The sequence below is a fragment of the Camelus dromedarius genome, chromosome 17, assembly GCF_036321535.1.
Source record: "Camelus dromedarius isolate mCamDro1 chromosome 17, mCamDro1.pat, whole genome shotgun sequence".
Lineage (NCBI taxonomy): Eukaryota > Metazoa > Chordata > Mammalia > Artiodactyla > Camelidae > Camelus > Camelus dromedarius.
Window position 1 is genome coordinate 1,787,290 of NC_087452.1, and position 19,051 is coordinate 1,806,340.

At 46.1% G+C, this 19,051-nt stretch overlaps 1 protein-coding gene across 5 annotated transcripts in view; it reads left to right on the plus strand.

The window, feature by feature from the left end:
- Nucleotides 1-14,844, plus strand: part of CNBP (CCHC-type zinc finger nucleic acid binding protein) — a 50,695-nt gene extending 35,851 nt beyond the window's left edge. The window contains exons 1-5 of one of the 5 annotated variants that reach the window (XM_064496167.1): nt 5,203-5,361; nt 12,555-12,692; nt 12,791-12,881; nt 13,045-13,248; nt 13,774-14,844. In XM_064496167.1, coding sequence (XP_064352237.1) covers nt 12,569-12,692; nt 12,791-12,881; nt 13,045-13,248; nt 13,774-13,891 — 537 coding nt within the window. In that variant the 5' untranslated portion in view covers nt 5,203-5,361; nt 12,555-12,568 and the 3' untranslated portion in view covers nt 13,892-14,844. Of the gene's footprint in view, nt 1-5,202; nt 5,362-12,554; nt 12,693-12,790; nt 12,884-13,044; nt 13,249-13,773 lie in introns of those variants that run through there. The other 4 variants (XM_064496169.1, XM_031471045.2, XM_031471048.2 and 1 more) reach the window with 4 other exon arrangements.
- The last annotated feature ends 4,207 nt before the right edge of the window (nt 14,845-19,051 follow it).

Sequence of the window (19,051 nt, forward strand, 5' to 3'; positions counted from 1 at the left end):
TGGAGAACAGGGATTAGGAAGGAAGGGGAGGGTGGGAGGGAAGTAGGTGTGTAACAGGGCAACAGGAAGTGAACCTTGCCATGTTGCTGCTGTCTAGTATCTGCAGTGCAGAAATAGATGCTCAGACCTACCCATGAGATCCGCTTGCATAGAACTAATAACACACACACACACACACACACACACACACACACAACAAGTGAAACTGAGGAAAGCTGAACAAAATCAGTGGGCTGTATGTCTTCAATATCCTGGTTGTGACATTGTATTATACTTTTGCAAGAAGTTACCACTGAGGGAAACTGGGGTTAAGCATACATCGGATCTCTCTGTATTATATTATTTCTTTCAACTACAGATGAATCTACTATTATCTCAATAAAAATAAACAAACAAAAGAGACACCATGTTTCGCCTGTCAGACTGGCAAAAGTTAAATCATCTCCCAGTATAAAGTGTCGGCAGGGATTTGAGAAACCTGGCACCCTTACGCACTGCTGCTGGGAGTATTGTTTGGCGTGGCCGTTTTGAGTGCAATATGATGGGCAACCAGTAAAAGTACAGCCTCTTCACTGCCCACATCTCTCCTCTGGGTTTACCCGGGGCACACTCTCCCACATGTGCCTGAGGAGACCGGGACACCAGAGTGCTTGTTAGAGCTATGTATACCAGCAAAGAGGGTGGAAATAACATACATGTCCTCCAACAGAGAAGTGGATAAATAAGATCCAGTACATCTATAATACGTGGCAGTAAACAAATAATGAACTAGATAAGTATATATATGTTTATATGGATAGAGCGCAGAAATGCAATATCTGATATTTGATATTTAAATATCAAATTTAAAAAGCAAGGTAAAGATTGATATTTATTTATTCAGCAAATATCTGAGTGCCTATCATATTGAGGGAACCATTCTAGGAGCTGGAAGTACAGCTGAGAACAGACAAAGCAAGACAAAATCCCTTCTGTTCTTTAAGGGAATGCAAGCAAATCAGCAGACAGACAGGATACTATTTACATAAAATTTTAATTGTGCGTGTATCATTTGATACATATGTAAGTCATATAAAATTATATATAACTTACATGTGTATAGTTAAATTATTCATATTACAGATACAGAACTTATGTAACTTATACATATGATTAATACTATATTATATATGCTATAAAGTATATATAATACATTATAAATTTTATGTATTTATATAAATTATATATTTACGTAATATGCCCAAATTTAGATATTTATATATAAATGTATACTTTTTACATCTAGTTCATTTTTTTCTTATTGAGGTACAGTCAGTTTACAATGTTGTGTCAATTTCTGGTGTACAGCACAATGCTTCAGTCATACATGAATATACATATATTCATCTTCATATTCTTTTCACCATAAGCTACTACAAGATATTAAAATATAAAAAATGGATCAGAAGGATATAAACCAGTCTTATGCTATTGGGAGGAAGAGAAGGAAGTGGCACTTGGGGTAAAGATGGTTAAAGGGAACATTAGCTATATCTGTAATATGTTGATTACCTAAAAGCCATCCATTAACCAGGTATCAATTCAAATATTCTCTTTTGTAGTTACAATTCATAATTTAAGGACATTGTCATAGTCCTTATGAAAATTTAGAGTCTAAAGTTAATGTTTCTTAAACTGAAGTCTGAGTACATTCCTCACAATTGAGAAATTGATTACTGATTCATCCTTGCCAAAATCGTAAGTGACTAATTCATTAACTAGAATGGCATTAATTTCAAAGAAAGAGGCCAGAGACACAAGGAACAATTGTATAGTATTAGACTTGGGCCCTCCTTTTCTTACCTTCACTGCAATTACCTGGGTTAACCAGGGCACAGGTGCAGCCAGGAGCCCTTATGAGTTGTGGGCGGCACCTGGTTTAGCTCATTTTAAAAGCGTCAGCTCTTCTGGGAACTTGTAGGAACTCTGTGCAAGTCTGTAGTTCTCCTTTAAATTTAAATTTAAGATAAGAGGATTAGACTAACTACTCTAGATTTTAGATTCTAATCCCCCAATTATACAGTAGTTCTTTTTCAATGTCATATGTAAAAATCAATTACGTTACTTTTATAGATTATGAGAGCTACATGATCAAACTTTACACTTTATAATGCCCTCTCATAATTCAACTTGAGACATTTGTAAAATATTATTCGGAAACAATTTAAGCACGCCATTATCTTCCTATTCACTACCTATTTCAAAGTTTACCTAAATAGTGTAGATGCTTGACATGAAATTACTTTTTTTTTTTTAATGAATGCATCTACTTTTAGGGAAAAAATAGGTGGTTTTACTTTGAAAATTTAAAACTACTTGCAACTAAAGTTTTTCTTTTACCAATTAGTTTGCAGAAGTAGAGAGTTTCAATTTAAGATCCCAGAGGAGGTAACCAGCCAATGGAAGGCTCACTAAATGATCAGTCAGTTTTCGTATTTCCTTTATCGCCAGCTATCATTCCCCACTCTGTCACTGTAAGGACTCAATGGGAAATTGTCGGATAGTTTCAGTAAGTACTGGGAGGCCGGAAGCTTTGTGTTGAGCACCTGGGCCGCCTCTGAAGCTGCCCAGTCATTTGTTTACTCTTTGACCTTGGCAGATTGCTTCAATTCTCTGGACCTGTTTCCCCATAAGGATGGTAAAAGTACTTACCTCGTAGGGGTTTTGTGAAAACTTATAAAGAGGTTATAGACAATGCCTGGCAGATAGTGAGTACTCAATAAATAATGACAGTAATAGTGGATAATACTTTAATCGTAATTACTTTCTGCCAGGCAGTCTTGTAAGAACTTTATATATATTAGCTATTAGCTGTTACTAGCACCGTGTAACTGATTCCTTTTTCAGGAGTTAGCAAACTGTCTCTGCTTCAGAAGCAGACACGACAGGTGGAAACAACTTACTGTCCTTCACCTTACTTGCATACTTTCCAAGTAAAGTCAGAGACCCTTTCCCTGTTGGTAGACAGTGGAAGGGTTCAGAGGGAGATACACAGTGTCATCTCCACTTAGCGTCTAAGGCTTGTGCTAGGCAGCTGGGCATTTTAAGCGGAAATGAGGAGTTGGCAGGTATCGCTGCTCAACTGGTACTCATTTTCAGGAATCCTGAATCATGCTGAATCATAGCATTTTAGCTGGTCCTCTCTCAGGACACTTAATACTTTCTTATGGCCCTTGTCATCCTGCAAGATCTTCAAGGGCAAGGTCTGTGTCTTAACGCGTCACCTTTGTAACCTCCGCAATGCTGAGCACACTACCTTGGGTAAGGCTGAACACTGGAGGGGTGGAAGAGGGTAAAACACGTTTCCAGGGGAGGGAAATATAATAGGAGCCTCTCTCTTCAAATATAGTTGGCAGTTTATCTTTTGAGTGGGGTGACTTTTTCCTTTATTTTCAAACATCTCTAGTGAAATAGGTGTACCCAGAGGCATATCCGTGCAACACGAGTCACTACTTAAACTCCATCGCAGACCTTCTCTGGAGACACCTATCCTGCCTCGTTATCAGCCTGCTCTATTAATAACAGTCACCACAGGACGCTGGACGCCAGGTAGAGGAGACACCGGCTGTTGCTCCCAGAGCCAGACATCAACGACCACACGCTTTGTTTCCATTCCTTCCACTCAAGTCTTTTGCAATCTATGCAACATCACGTCCAGCACCTCTATTTCACACGCACGCTCTTTTTTCTCCCTTAATATTGGGAACATTCAGTCCTTGGGTCTCTTATGAATATCAAATATTTTATGTAACACTGTGGTTGGAATGGTAAACAAAAGTCATGTCAGGAAACATTAGTTTATAGTTCCTAAGACAATTCTACCTTGTCCTCCTGGCCTGGTGTGGAGGGACAGAGGCTGGACTTCCTGCATAGCCTCTCCCATTGTACTGAGTCACTGCTAGGGCTTGGGAAATGCCTACTTAAGTGTCAGTGATTAGCGCACTGCTCTTCATCCTCAAATATTATAAAGATGAATCAGTTAGGGAGGGGAAAATCTATAAAGCTGTGTAAGCTTCTTGGTACTTTTCATACTGAATGTAAAAATATCTTTTAAGTGTCTTGATTAACAAAAGTTGAAGAAAAAAATCATTTGTCCTTAAAATAGTCCATGACCTCTCTGATAATTGCTACCCTTTCTTGTTGGGCACAACCTGCTAAGTGCTTCACAATGATTAAGTGATTTGAACGAAGTTTAACCCTGACTCAACACCTGTGCGCTTAACCACTCTGCCATACTGTCTCCTCGCCAGCAGGGATTCAAAAAGCCATGCAGTATGAGACTAGTAGTTTTAGGAACTTTCATGGCCCAGAGGACTGGGGGCTCTTCCATTTCTTTTGCATGTTTCTAATAAAAGCCACTCCAAAATGAGACACAAGATTCTGTCCTTTTCTTAGTTTCCATTGAGCAGTTTAAATTTATTTCGTTGTAACAGACTGTCAGGCAGCACATACAATCTCCTTTGGAGAAAACCCAAACTCAAGGCCACTCGGGACCGTGGCGGCCCAGGCCGGTGGCTCTCCGGCACTGCCTGCGGCCCTCGGGTCGCAGGGGACGTCACCCACAACGCGCCCCGCGGGGGACGGGGTGCTGGGCGGCGGGCCGGGGCCTGGGCCCTGTACCGCCCCCACCCGCTGCCCAGGGAGGGCCCGTCTCCTCGCCGGGACTTCTGCTTGGGAGGGGGTATGTCAGTGCTGGAGGCGGGAGCTGCGAGGCCTTCTGGGCTCGGCCAGGCCCCCCGAAAAACCCAAACAAATCTCAGGCCCGAGCCCGGAGCCCGGCCCCTGCGTGACTTGGCAGCCGGACTCTCCCAGACCCGGCGGAGCGGCCTCCGGAGGTGGGGCCGGGCCCGGCCGCGTTTGAGCCGAGCGCCGGGGGGCACAAGCTCTCCCCCACCCGGCGCGGGCCAGGCCACCCACTGCGACCCGCTCCCGGCGCCCGTCATCGCCGCTACCCGAGGGTAGCCGAGCCGGGACCCCCGCCGAGCCCCCGTCTCGCGTGGCCCGGGCTCCGGGCGGGAAAACCCGCGCGCGCGGCACGGCGGGAAAAGCGGTGAGCGCGGAGGGAGCGCCCCGCCCCCCGCGCCGCGTCGGGCGGGGCGGCCCTCCCGCGGGCGGCTCTGATTGGCCAGCCGAGCCCCACGCCCTGATTGGCCGCGTGGGCGAGGCGGAGGAGAGCCGTGCGCAGCGGCGTGTGTGGGGCCGTGTGCAGACCCGCGTGTGGCGCAGGCAAGGACCCTGAAAATAAACAGCCGCTGCCGTGCGAGCCGCCGTCTCCGGCCTGCGTCCGAGTCTTCGCCGCCGCAGGCCCGCTCCGACGCTAAGGTGAGGCCGGGGGCCGGGCTGGGGCTGCTGTGCGGGCTGGGCCCGCGGCGGCGGAGGGTCGGGAGCCGGGAGGCGGCGATGGCGGCCGCGCTCCGGCCTGCGCCGCTGCTGCGTCAGGCGGGAAACGCGGCCGCCGGCGCCGCCCCGGGTCCGGGGGCCTCCCGCCCTGCCCTTCCGCCCGGGCCGCGGAGCCGCCGCGCGTCGGGCCGCTCGGGCCGCCGGGGCCGCGCCCAGGCCGCAGCCTCGCCGAAGACGGGGCCCGCGCGTCCTTGGGCGAGGCCGGGGCTCCGGGGGCCGCGGAATGCGGGGCGGGGGTGGATTTGGCGGGAAGTTGCCGGGAGGGGCCGTGCGGCGGAGCCGGGCCCCTGTGCGGTGGAGGGGGATGGGTGGCCCCGGTGCCGGGCGGGGGGCTGCGGGCCATGTGCCAAGGGCCTGGGCTCCGAGGAGGGCCTCGAGGCAGCTCTGCGGTTAGGGCGGTAGGACACCCCACCGGGGGCCTGGGAGCCTTAGGGGTTCGCCCTGCGTACCCCGTAGCTTCCCGGCTCTTGAATTTTTGTCGTCTTTGAAATTCTAAGTTACTTGTCTTACGTTGCAGTTCGAAAAGGGGCAAATAGGGCCCTCTTTCCATGAACAGCATTAAGTTAGAGGGACCTTAAAAAAAAAACCTTGTTATTAGGAAACAAACCATGAATTTGTCGAACTTCCCAAATCACAGCAGCAGTGGTAACCTTCGCGTCGTTTCTTGAACGGGTGAGACGACTACAGTTTCGTCTAAGAACGAGGGAAGATTAGCTAAACTCCATTTGGATTTTCCAAGCGTAAAAAGCCATTAGCATGGCATAAGCGCCCACATTTGGGTTTGGGTGTTGATTTTATTATAGGTAAGGTTTGTGCTTGTTGCCACATGTTAACCACATGGCCTCAGCGACAGGGCATTTTCAAAGGAAGTGACTACAGTATCTGGTCTTGGGGGTCTTTAGGAAAAGAAAACATTGCTTAGTAATCATCTGGGGCTTCAGATAGTGTATTTCAGGCATTATTCAGAAGGACCCACAGAGAGAGTAAGATAAAGAAGCCATGACTCAGGATTAATTTTCGGATTTTTTTTAAGGTAATGAAAGGTTAATTTACGTCCTCACTTTGTACCCCAAAAGGACAAGTTTTTATAACTAGATTTCCCCCCTTTTTCTCGTTTCTAATTTTGCAAACACTACTGGTTAATTTCTGCATCACTAAGTTAACCTTCCTTACTCTTTTGCTTAAGCCCTGTAGATTGAGTGTAGGTTTTGAAGGTTTAAGGAGATGTATGAGAAGTTTCTACCTCTTAGGCTGTCCCCCAACCTGCAAAGCAGTTATTGTCAGACGCTTAAAAATTGCTGTGATAATAGCTTAATCAAAACACCTATTAAGTGCCACGTACATAGTTTCCTGCTGTTTTTTAGTTTGTTGAGCCTGATTCTTGTCTACAAGGAACTCTCTGTGTACTGAAATATAAAAGGAATAACTTATTAGGTTCCCAAGGGCTGAATTAAGGACTTAAATTTTTTTCCAATTTGGAACTCCTGGCAGTAGAGTTAAAAAAAGTTAACAGTGTGTATTTGTGTACTTACCTGTCACATCAGATAACTTGGGTAAGTTTTTTTTAGCAACCAGAGGTCCACATTCCTTTTCATATTGATAACAAGATAGGTAGTTCAAACAAATAGAGTCTCTCTAAAATATTTGAGCCAAATCAGTGGAAGATTAAGGGGCATTTATCACAGTTGCATTTGAACATCTGGAACAGGCAGAATTACATTTTTTTAAGGTATTATAAAAAGGCTTTGTAATACAGTTTTACGATTGTTTGGATTTTTACTTTAAAACCTAAAGTCTGTGGTAAGTCCATGGGAAGGTACCACATGCATGCTTATTAACAGTGGAAGCACAATTTGACTAATTGGAATGATCTGCCTCTTGTCTAAATGCTTGACCACAAGAGAGATTTTGCTGCCTCCCCCCTACCCCGCCCTGTAGGCCTGAGAGTTTCTTTTCAAAAATACTTGGCTTCTTTCCTCTTCTCCTGACAGTAAGTGGGGAGCAGAAGACTGATGCCAAGGCCTGGTGGCCCGCCATGTGGAGAACACTTTCGGTACCGTCTCCTTTAATAGCACTGCTGTTTCGGTGGCGGCCGGCTGCTGCAGTGATGGCAGGCTCTGGAGAGGTTCCCGTACACCACGCACCATTTTCATGTTGTGAAAAACTGCAGGGATAATAAAGTGGGAGCTCGTGGCCACCAGCATTCAAGTTGTAAGTGGGTGGCTTCTGTTAGCCAGGACTCTTGAGAGTCGCATGCTGTTCGCCAGGGAAGCTCCCTAATCATCAGTGAGGATGTTCACCTGTGAGTCAGGCTGCCAGCCTTTGGCTCTGTGGTTACAGCCCCAGGTTCTGCCTCGAAGAAGGTTAAAAGCTAACGTGGCTTTAAATTCACGAAAGCTGTGTGATGGTATACTGTGAGTAAATTCGTTCTTGAGTGGATTTTTAAACATTTATCGATTCTAGTTTTATTTTGACACGTCTAACTTAGTGACCTCCTTTGACAGCATTTCCATCCACTTTATCACTTCAGTCTGACAAAAGTCTCTGCAGGGCCTTAGAGCCACTGCTGCAGTACTGACTCCAGAACCTTCTAGTTGTATGACTGGGCAAGTGACTTGGTCTCAGACCTTCAGCTTTCTTATCGGCAAAATGGGAACAAGAATACACAACTTGCAAGGTTGTAGGGATTATAGGTAATGTGTCTTATTAACCCTTTAGATACTTAGCTACTAATTGAAACCCTTCAGGGCAGGCAGAAATGGATGTAAATCACCAAGGCCATGCTGTGAATGCAGGAACCAGGATGTAAGAACCCAGGACTGCCCCAGTATTGTACTCTGTTCTACATTATTCTGGCCAGAATGCAGGCATACACACTATAACTTGCTTCCTTCCATTCTGTTTGTAGTTTATTTTTATTACTACAGTCTGAAGTGTTTCAGTACCGTGTTGGAGCACTAAACCAACTTAACTAGAGTGTAATAATGGCTGAGTGCATTCAGGGGGCGAAAGCTCCACCGTGGTCTGAATGGAGTCAGGTCAACAACGCAAGTGAGTCAGGGCTCCCCCTGAGCTGGGGGACATGAGTTACAGCAAATGTGAATGAGTGCAACTGTGTTTGGAAAACCATACGAAACCGGCTACCCCGATCCCTGTCTACTGCTTTGTGTACGCTCCCCCACACTTGGCCTGTTGATATTTATTTTCAGTGTATTTATAGTTACAGTCTTTTAATTCATTGGAACTCAGTCTTGACCATGTGCTGTTAAGATTTAAGTAGTTTACTGGTTTTATCCTTAGTATCAAAAGTCTGGTAGGATTTACATTAATGAAGACAAATTCATACAGCCGTTTGTGTTTTGGGGCCAATTCCAGGATTTAAGCCTTAAAGCCTAGATGAGGGTAAAATGTGTAAAATTCTCAGACCTCAGAGTTCAGTATGCACGGCCCCTTTCGGTGACTCTTCAGGCTGCATCCTGACCGCCTTCCTCCAGCTCCTGACACGTGCCCCGTGCTCCCCTAGCACATCTGTAGGTGTGGTTTGTGTCCTGAAAATTCCATACACAGAAATCAAAATGGAGACATACCTATTCCTGTTGAAAATGTGAAGCCATTTGGAATTTACCCTTTTTCTTCTCTTACTGACCTCTTCTCCGTTCCATTCAGGAAGTAGACGTTATCAGATGGGAAACCCTTAAGCCTGCTGTGTAGACACTGGACTCAGTTCTGATCTACTGTCAGCAGTCTGACTGAGTGGGGGGAAGGGTGGAAAGGAATAACTACAGAGGCAGTGGACATACACCCTTTAGGGGTTTAACCTGAGCACCCATCTGTCAAACACAAGGCACCTGCTGACGATTCTCATCACAGATCAGCTTCCTCTTTTCCAAGTAAGGACAGGAGAAGGGATCAGGTGTCACAGTAACTGGGTACGCTGGATTGAGCGGTTACTCCAGGCTCACTCCTGTGGTCCCCAAATCTTGTATTATGTAAGCCTACATGGGTATAGATATAACTGATTTTTAGCAGCAAAAGGGAAAAGAATGTGCTCTCCTGCCTGACAATAGTGAAAATACGATACTTGTTTTTAAAGTCAGTATATGTTTTGTAGCATTCCATAAAATATACTGAGGTCTAGTTGATTGTGAGTTCTTGGATTAATTGGAAGTTGATGGCAGGTGAGAGAGGTCCTGGCTTGGCTGCTGACTTTTTAGTGAGCTGGGGTGAAAATTTCTGTTAAATGTGGGGATTTTATTAGACAATCTGAAATACATAGTGAGTTCAGAGTGACCGTAGTCAGTCCTTAATGTGTGTAATTGAAAGTACGCTGTTACTTTAAATTAATGGTGCAGCAGGAGCTCAGGGCTTTATTGTCAGTGCTTGATCGGATTGGATCGGGCCTGGGCAGAAAACAGTTCATGACGATTGGTGCCCCCCCCCCCCCAACCAAGCCCTGCAGTTAAATACTGAGTTATGTAACTGCTACTAAAAGGGCAGTTACATGGGGTGTTAGGATGATTCAAAGGTGAATTATTAGTCTCTGCCCTCAAGGAATATGGTAACAGGCAAAGTGGTAGTGCAGTCAGACAGGTACTGACAGAGTGCCCTGGGTCCTAACAGGAAGGAGGAGAGCTCCAGGCTGGGCCATGCGGTCAGATTCTTTTATAGAGTTGGCATTTGAGTTGGTCCCTGAAGGTTGCAAAAGGTTGTGACAGGTGGAGGCCGCAGGGGCAGGACAGTGCAGCAAAATCCCAGCCAAGAGCAGTCACAGCCAGAGAGAGTCACAGAGCCATAATTAATTCGCAGCTCTCTTATCTTACTGCCTCTAGTTTTCCTAAGGAATAGCATGAAACCCTCTAAAGATCTTGTAACTAAGTACCCTTGTATGTAAGATGAGCACTGGAGTAGGGACTTGCCTCCTAAGATAAGCAGGGTGCCTTTAAAGCACAGTGGGAATCAGCTGGGTCAGTGTTATGTAGAGACTGACAGGGGAGTCAGTGACAATGTTGTGGTCTACATCACTTGATTGAGACTGGCCTGGCCGAAGAGAGAGGGAGAAACAGTTCATGGAAAATCCACACAGATTAATTGGTTCTTGACTAGCTAAACTTTTAAAGCAAGTATTTCTATGCTGGAAATAGAGTTCAGATTTTAACTACTCACTTTATTCCCCTGGTAAACATCTGATGATTTGTAGTAACATAGTTCCTTTGTAGATTACCATTAGAAATAAACAAGAGGTCCTTTAAAGCAGGGGGTGCCTGGAACTGTCATTTCTTTAGCTTTAAAAATGCATATTGAATATTGGATTGTCATATTTTTCTGAAAGACCAAGTATCTTGTTGAAATATGAAACTATAAAAACTCAGAACTTGTCAAATTGCCTGGATTACCTTATAAAAGGAAGTGATCATTAGTGTAAACTCCTTGAGAGCAATAGTTAAATGTGTTCAAATTGTTCCGATTAAACTGGAGAAGACGCAAAATGAAAATAGGATTGAGGGGAGGACAGGGTGCCCTAAGCTGCTTTTTCCTGTGATCATTTTAGGTGCCATTCACTTTTTAATCCTGACTATTCCCTGTGGCGGAAACCAGCACTCTGCGTGACTCAGAGTGCTAGCACCAGTCTAAGGAAGCAAATGTAGTCTCGCATTTTGGAAAAATACATTTTTAATCTATATTGACTGGTGTCTTTTGACTGGAAATGTGCATTATGCATCTGAAACAGTTGACTGCCAGTATCGCATACAGGCACCCTCCCCTCCTCCTTTTTGGTAATAAGTTTATATGGCAAGTGGCAGGAGTTGGTAGAAAGATTCCTCTGAAGATTTATCCTGGCTCTGAGTGCAGAGAGTTGGGAAAAGTATTTCGTTCTTTTGAATATTCGACAATGGAAACTTTTGAAACAACTTCAGCATGATTTTTGGTCATTCGATTTCTCTACAACATAATAATGAACCAGTGGCTCAAACTGGGGGACAAGGGGAGCTGATTTTACCATTTTTCTAAGTGCTCTGGTTTTGGGCAGTTCGGCTATCCAGTCAGTCTTACTCAGTCGAAGCAGTATGCTTTGCTTGATCATGGTGCTTACGCTTGGCTTTGAGAGGTGTTTTGGAAACTTCATGTACCATTGTTTGACGCTGGAATTAAGGGTAAAAATGTTTAGCTATGGGAGTGTGGAAATGTAAGTTTACATTGTCTTTAGCGAGTTTGTTTTTCAAAGACCGCTTTCCTAGGAGTGTGTCCTGCAACGTTCCATTCTGTTCTCTTCCACACTATTCTGTTCTAGGAATAGCCTCTGTTTATTTTTAGATTGTTACATAAGAAGTATAAAATGAATTTGCTTTGGTTGGAGTTTTGGTTTTGTTTTGAAACAATACCCAATAAAGGAGTCTATTGCAAAATTCTGAGCGGTCTTGTTTTAAATGTGAAATTACAGAAAAACTTGAAAATGGGAGAATAGAAGAGGCAAACAACCGGTCCCTGTGCTTTAAATGCTGTTGGTACTTACTTTGGTGTTTCTCTTTGTCGTTTTTCTAGTATTTTAAACATACCATACCCTCTAGAGACAATTTAAATCCTTCGTTTCTTTTAACATGTCCAGGAAATAACCAGCAAGCAGCACTACAGTGTAACTCGGTGCTGTGCTGGGGCGGGGTCCCTCCTGCAGCTCCCCTGGGTTGTTCCAGCTTTATAGCCAGTAAATGGCTTCCAGTTGCCCACAGTAAAGTTGACTGGCTTGTAACCGTGAAAATGTGTCCATTAAGTTGGACCTGGAATGAGGTATTAACTAAGTATTTCTAATAATGGATGTTCGTTGATACTAAGCCTCTAAATCCTATCACCCCATCAATAACTGAATTAATGTGTGTATTGATATCTGTATGCATAATCTTAATGACTTTAGAGATCATAAATTGTATGGGAGTATGTAATGTTTTGTCATTTGTTTTTCACTTCCAGTATATTTCATCATAGGTGTATAATGCCTAAGTATATAGTAGTGTGCTTGCTTTTTTCCCTCCAGAATAATGATCCAAAAATACCCCAAGAGGGAAATAAAAGCTAAAAGTAATTTCAAGTGGTTTAATGCTGTCATTTTTAATATTTTGAAGATCTAACTGCAGCCATGAGCAGCAATGAATGCTTCAAGTGTGGACGATCTGGCCATTGGGCCCGGGAATGCCCCACTGGTGGGGGCCGTGGTCGTGGAATGAGAAGCCGTGGCAGAGGTGGTTTTACCTCGGATAGAGGTATTTTTGTCGAATAAAAAATTTTGAAGTACTTCAGTATTCATTAGTATCAAGACTGGTCTAATTAGCCAAATTCTCTTCATTTCTGCCCAAAATAGGTTTCCAGTTTGTGTCCTCATCTCTTCCAGACATCTGTTATCGCTGTGGTGAGTCTGGTCATCTTGCCAAGGATTGTGATCTCCAGGAGGATGGTAAGTATTTAACACATCCTTCCATATCCTTATAGAACTTGGAGAGGTGAGCGTGTACTGCACTGGAAAAGAGTTTCCAGCTGAGGTTTTGAGTTGTATGGTTGGAAACACAGGAGCACGTTTAAGGTTTTATAGTCTTGGTCTGCTTCCTTCCTTACTGCTGAAGCCTGCTATAACTGCGGCAGAGGCGGCCACATCGCCAAGGACTGCAAGGAGCCCCGGAGGGAGCGGGAGCAGTGCTGCTACAACTGCGGCAAGCCGGGCCACCTGGCCCGCGAGTGCGACCACGCGGACGAGCAGAAGTGCTACTCCTGCGGGGAGTTCGGGCACATCCAGAAAGACTGCACCAAAGTGAAGTGCTACCGGTGAGCCGCTGGGGGAGGGGGGGCTGGCTGGGCCTCCACCCTAGCAGCAGTGATTACGGCGGCTGGACAGCGTTATACAACTTCCGAATTTTTAATGTTTTTAAAAAATGTAATTTGGAATTTTCATAAACTTTGTAGAAAAGCTTATAGTCATACACAGACTTGTCATGTAACCAGGTCTCTTTGCCCATCTGTGAACATAGCACATCATGTTATGTGCAAGTTAACCCGTGACATCTTAGGGAATAATGTGCCTAAAGACATAACATTTTGGCCAGAGTTTGGGTTTTGATGTCAGTTGGTCTCTTGTGACATTTTGATCTCAGGCTGCTCCACTGAGTACTTTGGTGTCCAGTTCCTCCTTCCTGCTCGTAGGTTAGCGGTTAGTAAGACGTACTGTCTTGAAAACAAATGTATTGCTTCAGTTGTCAGTGCTTTTTGTTCTGCAACAACTACTGCTTTGGTAAAGTTTTACATTTTCTGAGCACCATTGTGAACAATGTTGATTTAATTTCCTTTTTCTAGGTGTGGTGAAACTGGTCACGTAGCCATCAACTGCAGCAAGACGAGCGAAGTCAACTGTTACCGCTGCGGCGAGTCAGGGCACCTTGCGCGGGAGTGCACGATCGAGGCCACAGCTTAATGGTTTTCCTTTGTCGCCCCTCCTTTTCTGATTGATGGTTGTATTATTTTCTCTGAATCCTCTTCACTGGCCAAAGGTTGGCAGATAGAGGCTACTCCCAGGCCAGTGAGCTTTACTTGCCGTGTAAAAGGAGGAAAGGGGTGGAAAAAAATCGACTTTCTGCATTTAACTACAAAAAAAAGTTTATGTTTAGTTTGGTAGAGGTGTTATGTATAATGCTTTGTTAAAGAACCCCCTTTCGGCGCCACTGGTGAATAGGGATTGATGAGTGGGAAGAGTCGGGTCAGACCAGTAAGCCCGTCTGGGTTTCCTGACTACGTTCCCATGTAGGAGGTAAAACCAATTCTGGAAGCGTCTATGAGCTTCCGTAAGTAACTTTCATTTTAGCATAATGATGGCCTTGGATTGTCTGACCTCAGTAGCTATTAAATAACATCAAGTAACATCTGTTACCAGGCCCTGCATAGAACATACAGTTGAGTGGGAGTAAACAAAACAGAAAGACAACGTGCGTGTTCCTGGCTGTGCGAGAAAGCTCGGAGAACAGCCTCGTCGCAGCGTCGATGCTGGAGCCACAGACGGTGATGGCAGAGGTTTAGAACACGCTTTTTCAAAGACTAAATCTAAAACCCAGAGTAAACATCTGTGCTCAGAGGTAGCATAATTGGGAATTATTCAGGAGTTGCAGAGAAGTGCATTTTCACAGAAATCAAGATGCTATTTTTGTACACTGTGTCGCTTAGACAGCTGTTTCATTTGCTGTGATCAGTTTTTAAAAGTCCGATGGTAAAAGCAACTGAAGTCCCAGAAAATAGAAATGTAATTTTAAACTATCCAATAAAGCTGGAGGAGGAAGGGGAGTTTGACTAAAGTTCTTTCTGTTTGTTTGAAATTTTCATTAATGTATATAGTGCAAAATGCCATATTAAAGAGGGGAACGTGGAGGACTGAAAGCTGGCAGCGTGGACTTTTCTTTCTGTGCTTCTTCAGTCGGGGCTCCGGTGATGAAAAGTAGCGATGCTTCATTGTTTCGCAAAAGGTACAGAAGGTGCAGTGCTTTCTAGCCCATCACAGTGATGCCCTTCAGCTCTGTGTTCATTCTGAGCGGCTCTCACACCATGGCTGCTTCAGCATCTCCTGTTTTCCCCTGGGCTTCACAGGGATTTGGTATGTTGGGTTCCTTGTTTTTTTTCCTAGGACCTTATGTCAAGTGGAGGTGGACCTTAGGTGGCGCCTGGTTTAACGAGTTCACTTTATAGATGAGTTACTAGAAGCTTAACTTCTAGTTAAGGCAGTGCTGCCTGGGCCCTCATGTCCTTCCTGCCCTGGGCCCTCTGTACTTTTGGTCCCCACTCAACTGCCACAGTTGGCGGCCTGTGTTTTCCCAGTGTAGTTCACTTCCCCTTCACGGGGCCTTGCGGCTCCTTCGCCTTGGGTGTATGGTGCATTTTTCACCCTGGTTGGTATTTGATGATCCACCACTGAAGTGTTAACATCTGGGGTTTCGGCTGTGCTGGGTCCATTCCAGCTCGGTCAGGTTAATAGTCCAGCACAGGCAAGCAAGTGAAACCACGACACGGGTCCATCTCCCAGTAACACAAGCTTACGTGTTTCTTTTTCGTTTGATCTTTTTGCTGAGCCAATAGTATGTCTCAGGTGCTAACCGAGCACATTAAGTATCTTGATCGTTTTAGTTTATACCACAAATACAAAATAGCATAAGAGAAGCCCTGTTTCCAAAGGCATTACTGTTACCTATGATGGATTCAGGGCTGAGGGGGTGCACGTGAGGCTGTTTTCCTGAGGTTTCCATCCTCAAATAGGGTGGAAACAGAAAACAGCAACTGAGATACTGAGAACTTTAGAAGTGCTTTGCTGTGCACACCTTTTGGGCTGCATCTGTGGTACCCAGCGCTGCCTCTCGTTTGAGACCCTTTGGTTGCTACACAGAGTTGAGGACCTGTTCAATAGCAGATCACAAAGTGCTTGATGAGATAGCATTTCTCTACGCTGACCTTGACCAAGCAAGTGCGGGGACTGTCACAGGGAAGCGGAGCTGACCGCGAGGACAGTCATGTTGCCTTGATACATGGGTGGTTTTGTCCCAGTGAGGAGGTTGGGGTTGGTGCCTGACCTGCTAGGGTTTGCTGCTGTTTCTGCTTCTGGCAAAGCTGTTTCTGCTCAGCTCGAAGCTTAGTCCTCGGGGACTTGACCGAGGGGCTCAGGAGGGGCTCTTGCCTCCAGGCCTTAGTTGCGTGCAGGGCATTTAGAGGAACAGTGAGCACTTGGTGTACCAGTGCATATACCCCTCACCCCCGATTTGACAGCAAACATTTGTCGCAGAGGCCTTTGGAAGGAAGGAGCTGGTGTGACGTTTCACCCCTGAGTGTTTCGGTGTGCATCTCGGGAATTAAGACGTCCTCGCTCAGGATCGTGATACCACCGTCACACTTAGCACTTCAACGTCACTTGCCCAGCACCACCTGATACCTGGTACAAAGGCCACACTGCTCAGTTGCATCTACTGTCCTCTGGTGTCATTCAGCTTGTGTCCCCTGTACTTCCTGGTCCAATGGCTTGGTTACTAGGCTCAGCGTTAGCTTGTTTGGCCTTTAAGATGTGTGATGTTGTATCTCATCAGTTTTACTGCTGATACAGAACTTGGTCATTTAAGGTGAACTCTTTCTTCATTGTAGTGATGATGGATTTCCTTTGAGAACTTAGTAATCTCTTGGTCTCCATTCTTTCACTTGATGCCTTTAATATTTTTTGTCCCCTGTGCAGGTGTTGCTCTGAGCTCATAAACCCACACAGTTTGTAGAAGTGAACGGTGTAAACCCCTCAGTTCAGCTAAGCCAAGCTGTATGAGAACGATACCACGTGTGTCATGGTTTTGAGGGTCGTGGTAAATACTGAATATCACTTGATGCCACATAGGGAAAAGTTGATTTTTTCTTTCTTTTTTTTTTTAAGAAATAGTCATTCCTGTTGAAACTGTAGGGAAGAAACTACCAAGGTGGACATTTTCGTGTAGTGCCTCAGAAGCTTTTGCCTGGGAAGATTGTGACTGCTGCACTTGGGTCGTCTTGATGATGATTCATGGAACGTGCTGTCCTTACCTGTAGCACTTCTGGGGGCAGGAGGCTAGGTGCCCGCTCTCCCGGTCGTGGCGGTGGGACTGGGGAGGGAACTGGCAGAGGCGGGCGGCCTGCTGAACTCTGCACTCTTGCTGAGCTTCCTGTCTAGGTGCGCACAGCAAAGAGCCGCGCTGTCGGCCGGGCCACACCACAGCTGCGTTTCACTGCTTATCTAGCGAGAACGTTCCTAAAACGCCGCCTCGACTGGGCCGTGCAGTCTTGCTTTGACACTTTAAAAGCAACTGAGACGATTCCCCCTTTCCCCACAGCAGGTCAGTCAAGAACTCCCCTCCTCCCGGCAGAACCGGTGTGCCGAACCGCAGAAGAAGGCCACGGGGGCGGAGCTAACTCAGTGGCACTTGGTGACATCCGGGGCACCTGTGCACACTGCGCTTTCAGGAGTCCAGTGCAGCGTGGCACCGCGGGGTGCGAAGTGTGCCCATTTACCTCTGATAGTAGTGCCGGGCTTTGGCTTGATTGAGTCTTCCAGGACACAATCAGATTATCGCCGTCTGGTACAAATGCAGTTGTAAGTGCCAGAGGCAACATCTTGAGAGCTTGGGGCTGTCAAGTGAGTTTTCAGTGCACACTTGTCTTTTACCATTTATCTCACTCCCTGTTTTGGATGTGTTTGCCTTAATATACATTAGCACTTGTGACCTTAACTCCACAATTTAAAAGCTGGTAGAAGTTGTAAATTCTCCGAAAGATTTTGAGCACATTGTTTTTGCACTGGATCTGGTATGTGACACTAAGCATTAGGCATTCCATTGCTGTGTGACCTGAAGTATTAGGGGCTGCTGCTTGGACCCTGAGCTGCGAGCTCTGCAAAGCACTGAACTGCTAAAGCAGTTTAAACGGGTAAATCCTAACAGCAGTCTTAGGAGTAGGTGTGAGGACCTTCTTTGCTAGTAGAGATACAGACATTTGGCTTGAGTTTGTCAGGTGGGTCCTGAGCATCAGCATTTTGTAAGCTTCCAGGTGATTCGGGGCCGCTGGGTTGAAGACCACTGGGATGAGTGACCGTGGCCATGGCCACAGTGGTGCAGCTGGGACTTGAGGACAACCAGGGCGGTGTTTATGCTCTAAGTTACAGTGGTTTACGCACGCGCAGTTATCTTTTCTCGCTTGCCTTAGAACGGAAGGAGCACTCACTGAACATAGCTGCTTCACGTCCTTTGTCCTTGGCAAGGCATGAAGCTGCTGTCTGTAATCTTTCTGTGAAGGTTTCGGTAGCAAGCTGTGGTGGTAAGCCTGTCTCTGAGGTGGCTGACACGTGATGGCAGGGATGGTCGTGCTGGTGTCCCTAGAATCAGACCTGCTGTCTTTGGCTCTTCAGATCCTACACTTTGACTTGTTAAAAACATACTTTCCTGAAGGCCTGAGGGGACCGAGGCAGCAGCACCCAGTCGCGTGGGTCCCTTTTTGTCCACTGTGGTCTCCGTTTTCATCACGGCCTTTTCCTCTGAAGGTGCTTTGCAGTGTGAACCGGGAACCATGGCCGAGACCCTGACTGTTCGTCTGCTCCAGAGAACACAGCCAAGTGACCAAGCTTAGGCCAGAGTAATTTGGTGGCAGGGAGGTGGTTAATTCAGGGATTTCCGTCGTCGCTGAGATGGGCTTCCGTCACAAGCGTGGCTGCCTACACTCCTGGTCATCCTGCCTGGAGTGACCATCCAGTCTGTTAGGCGCTGGAGCCACCCCAGCTGCTCTTTGCTTGTCCTCTGCACCCGGTAATGATGGTCACACAGCAAGCAAGGTTATCACAGAGGGGCCTCCACTTAAAGTGGATGCATGTGGGGTGGGAGGGAGGTTGGGGGAGCCCCCAAAAAGAGAGTGGGGGGCTCCTGTCATTTGACCTGCTGCGTTTAGACTTCCTGGGTCAGGTCAGAGATGCACACACCAGGCACATTTTCTCAGCACTTGATGCTCGCGTGGCACCCCTACCGTCTGACGCAGCCTCACTTGATCTTGGAGCTTTTGAGAGCCTTCTAATCAGGAACTGAGACCTGGGTGAAGGTTT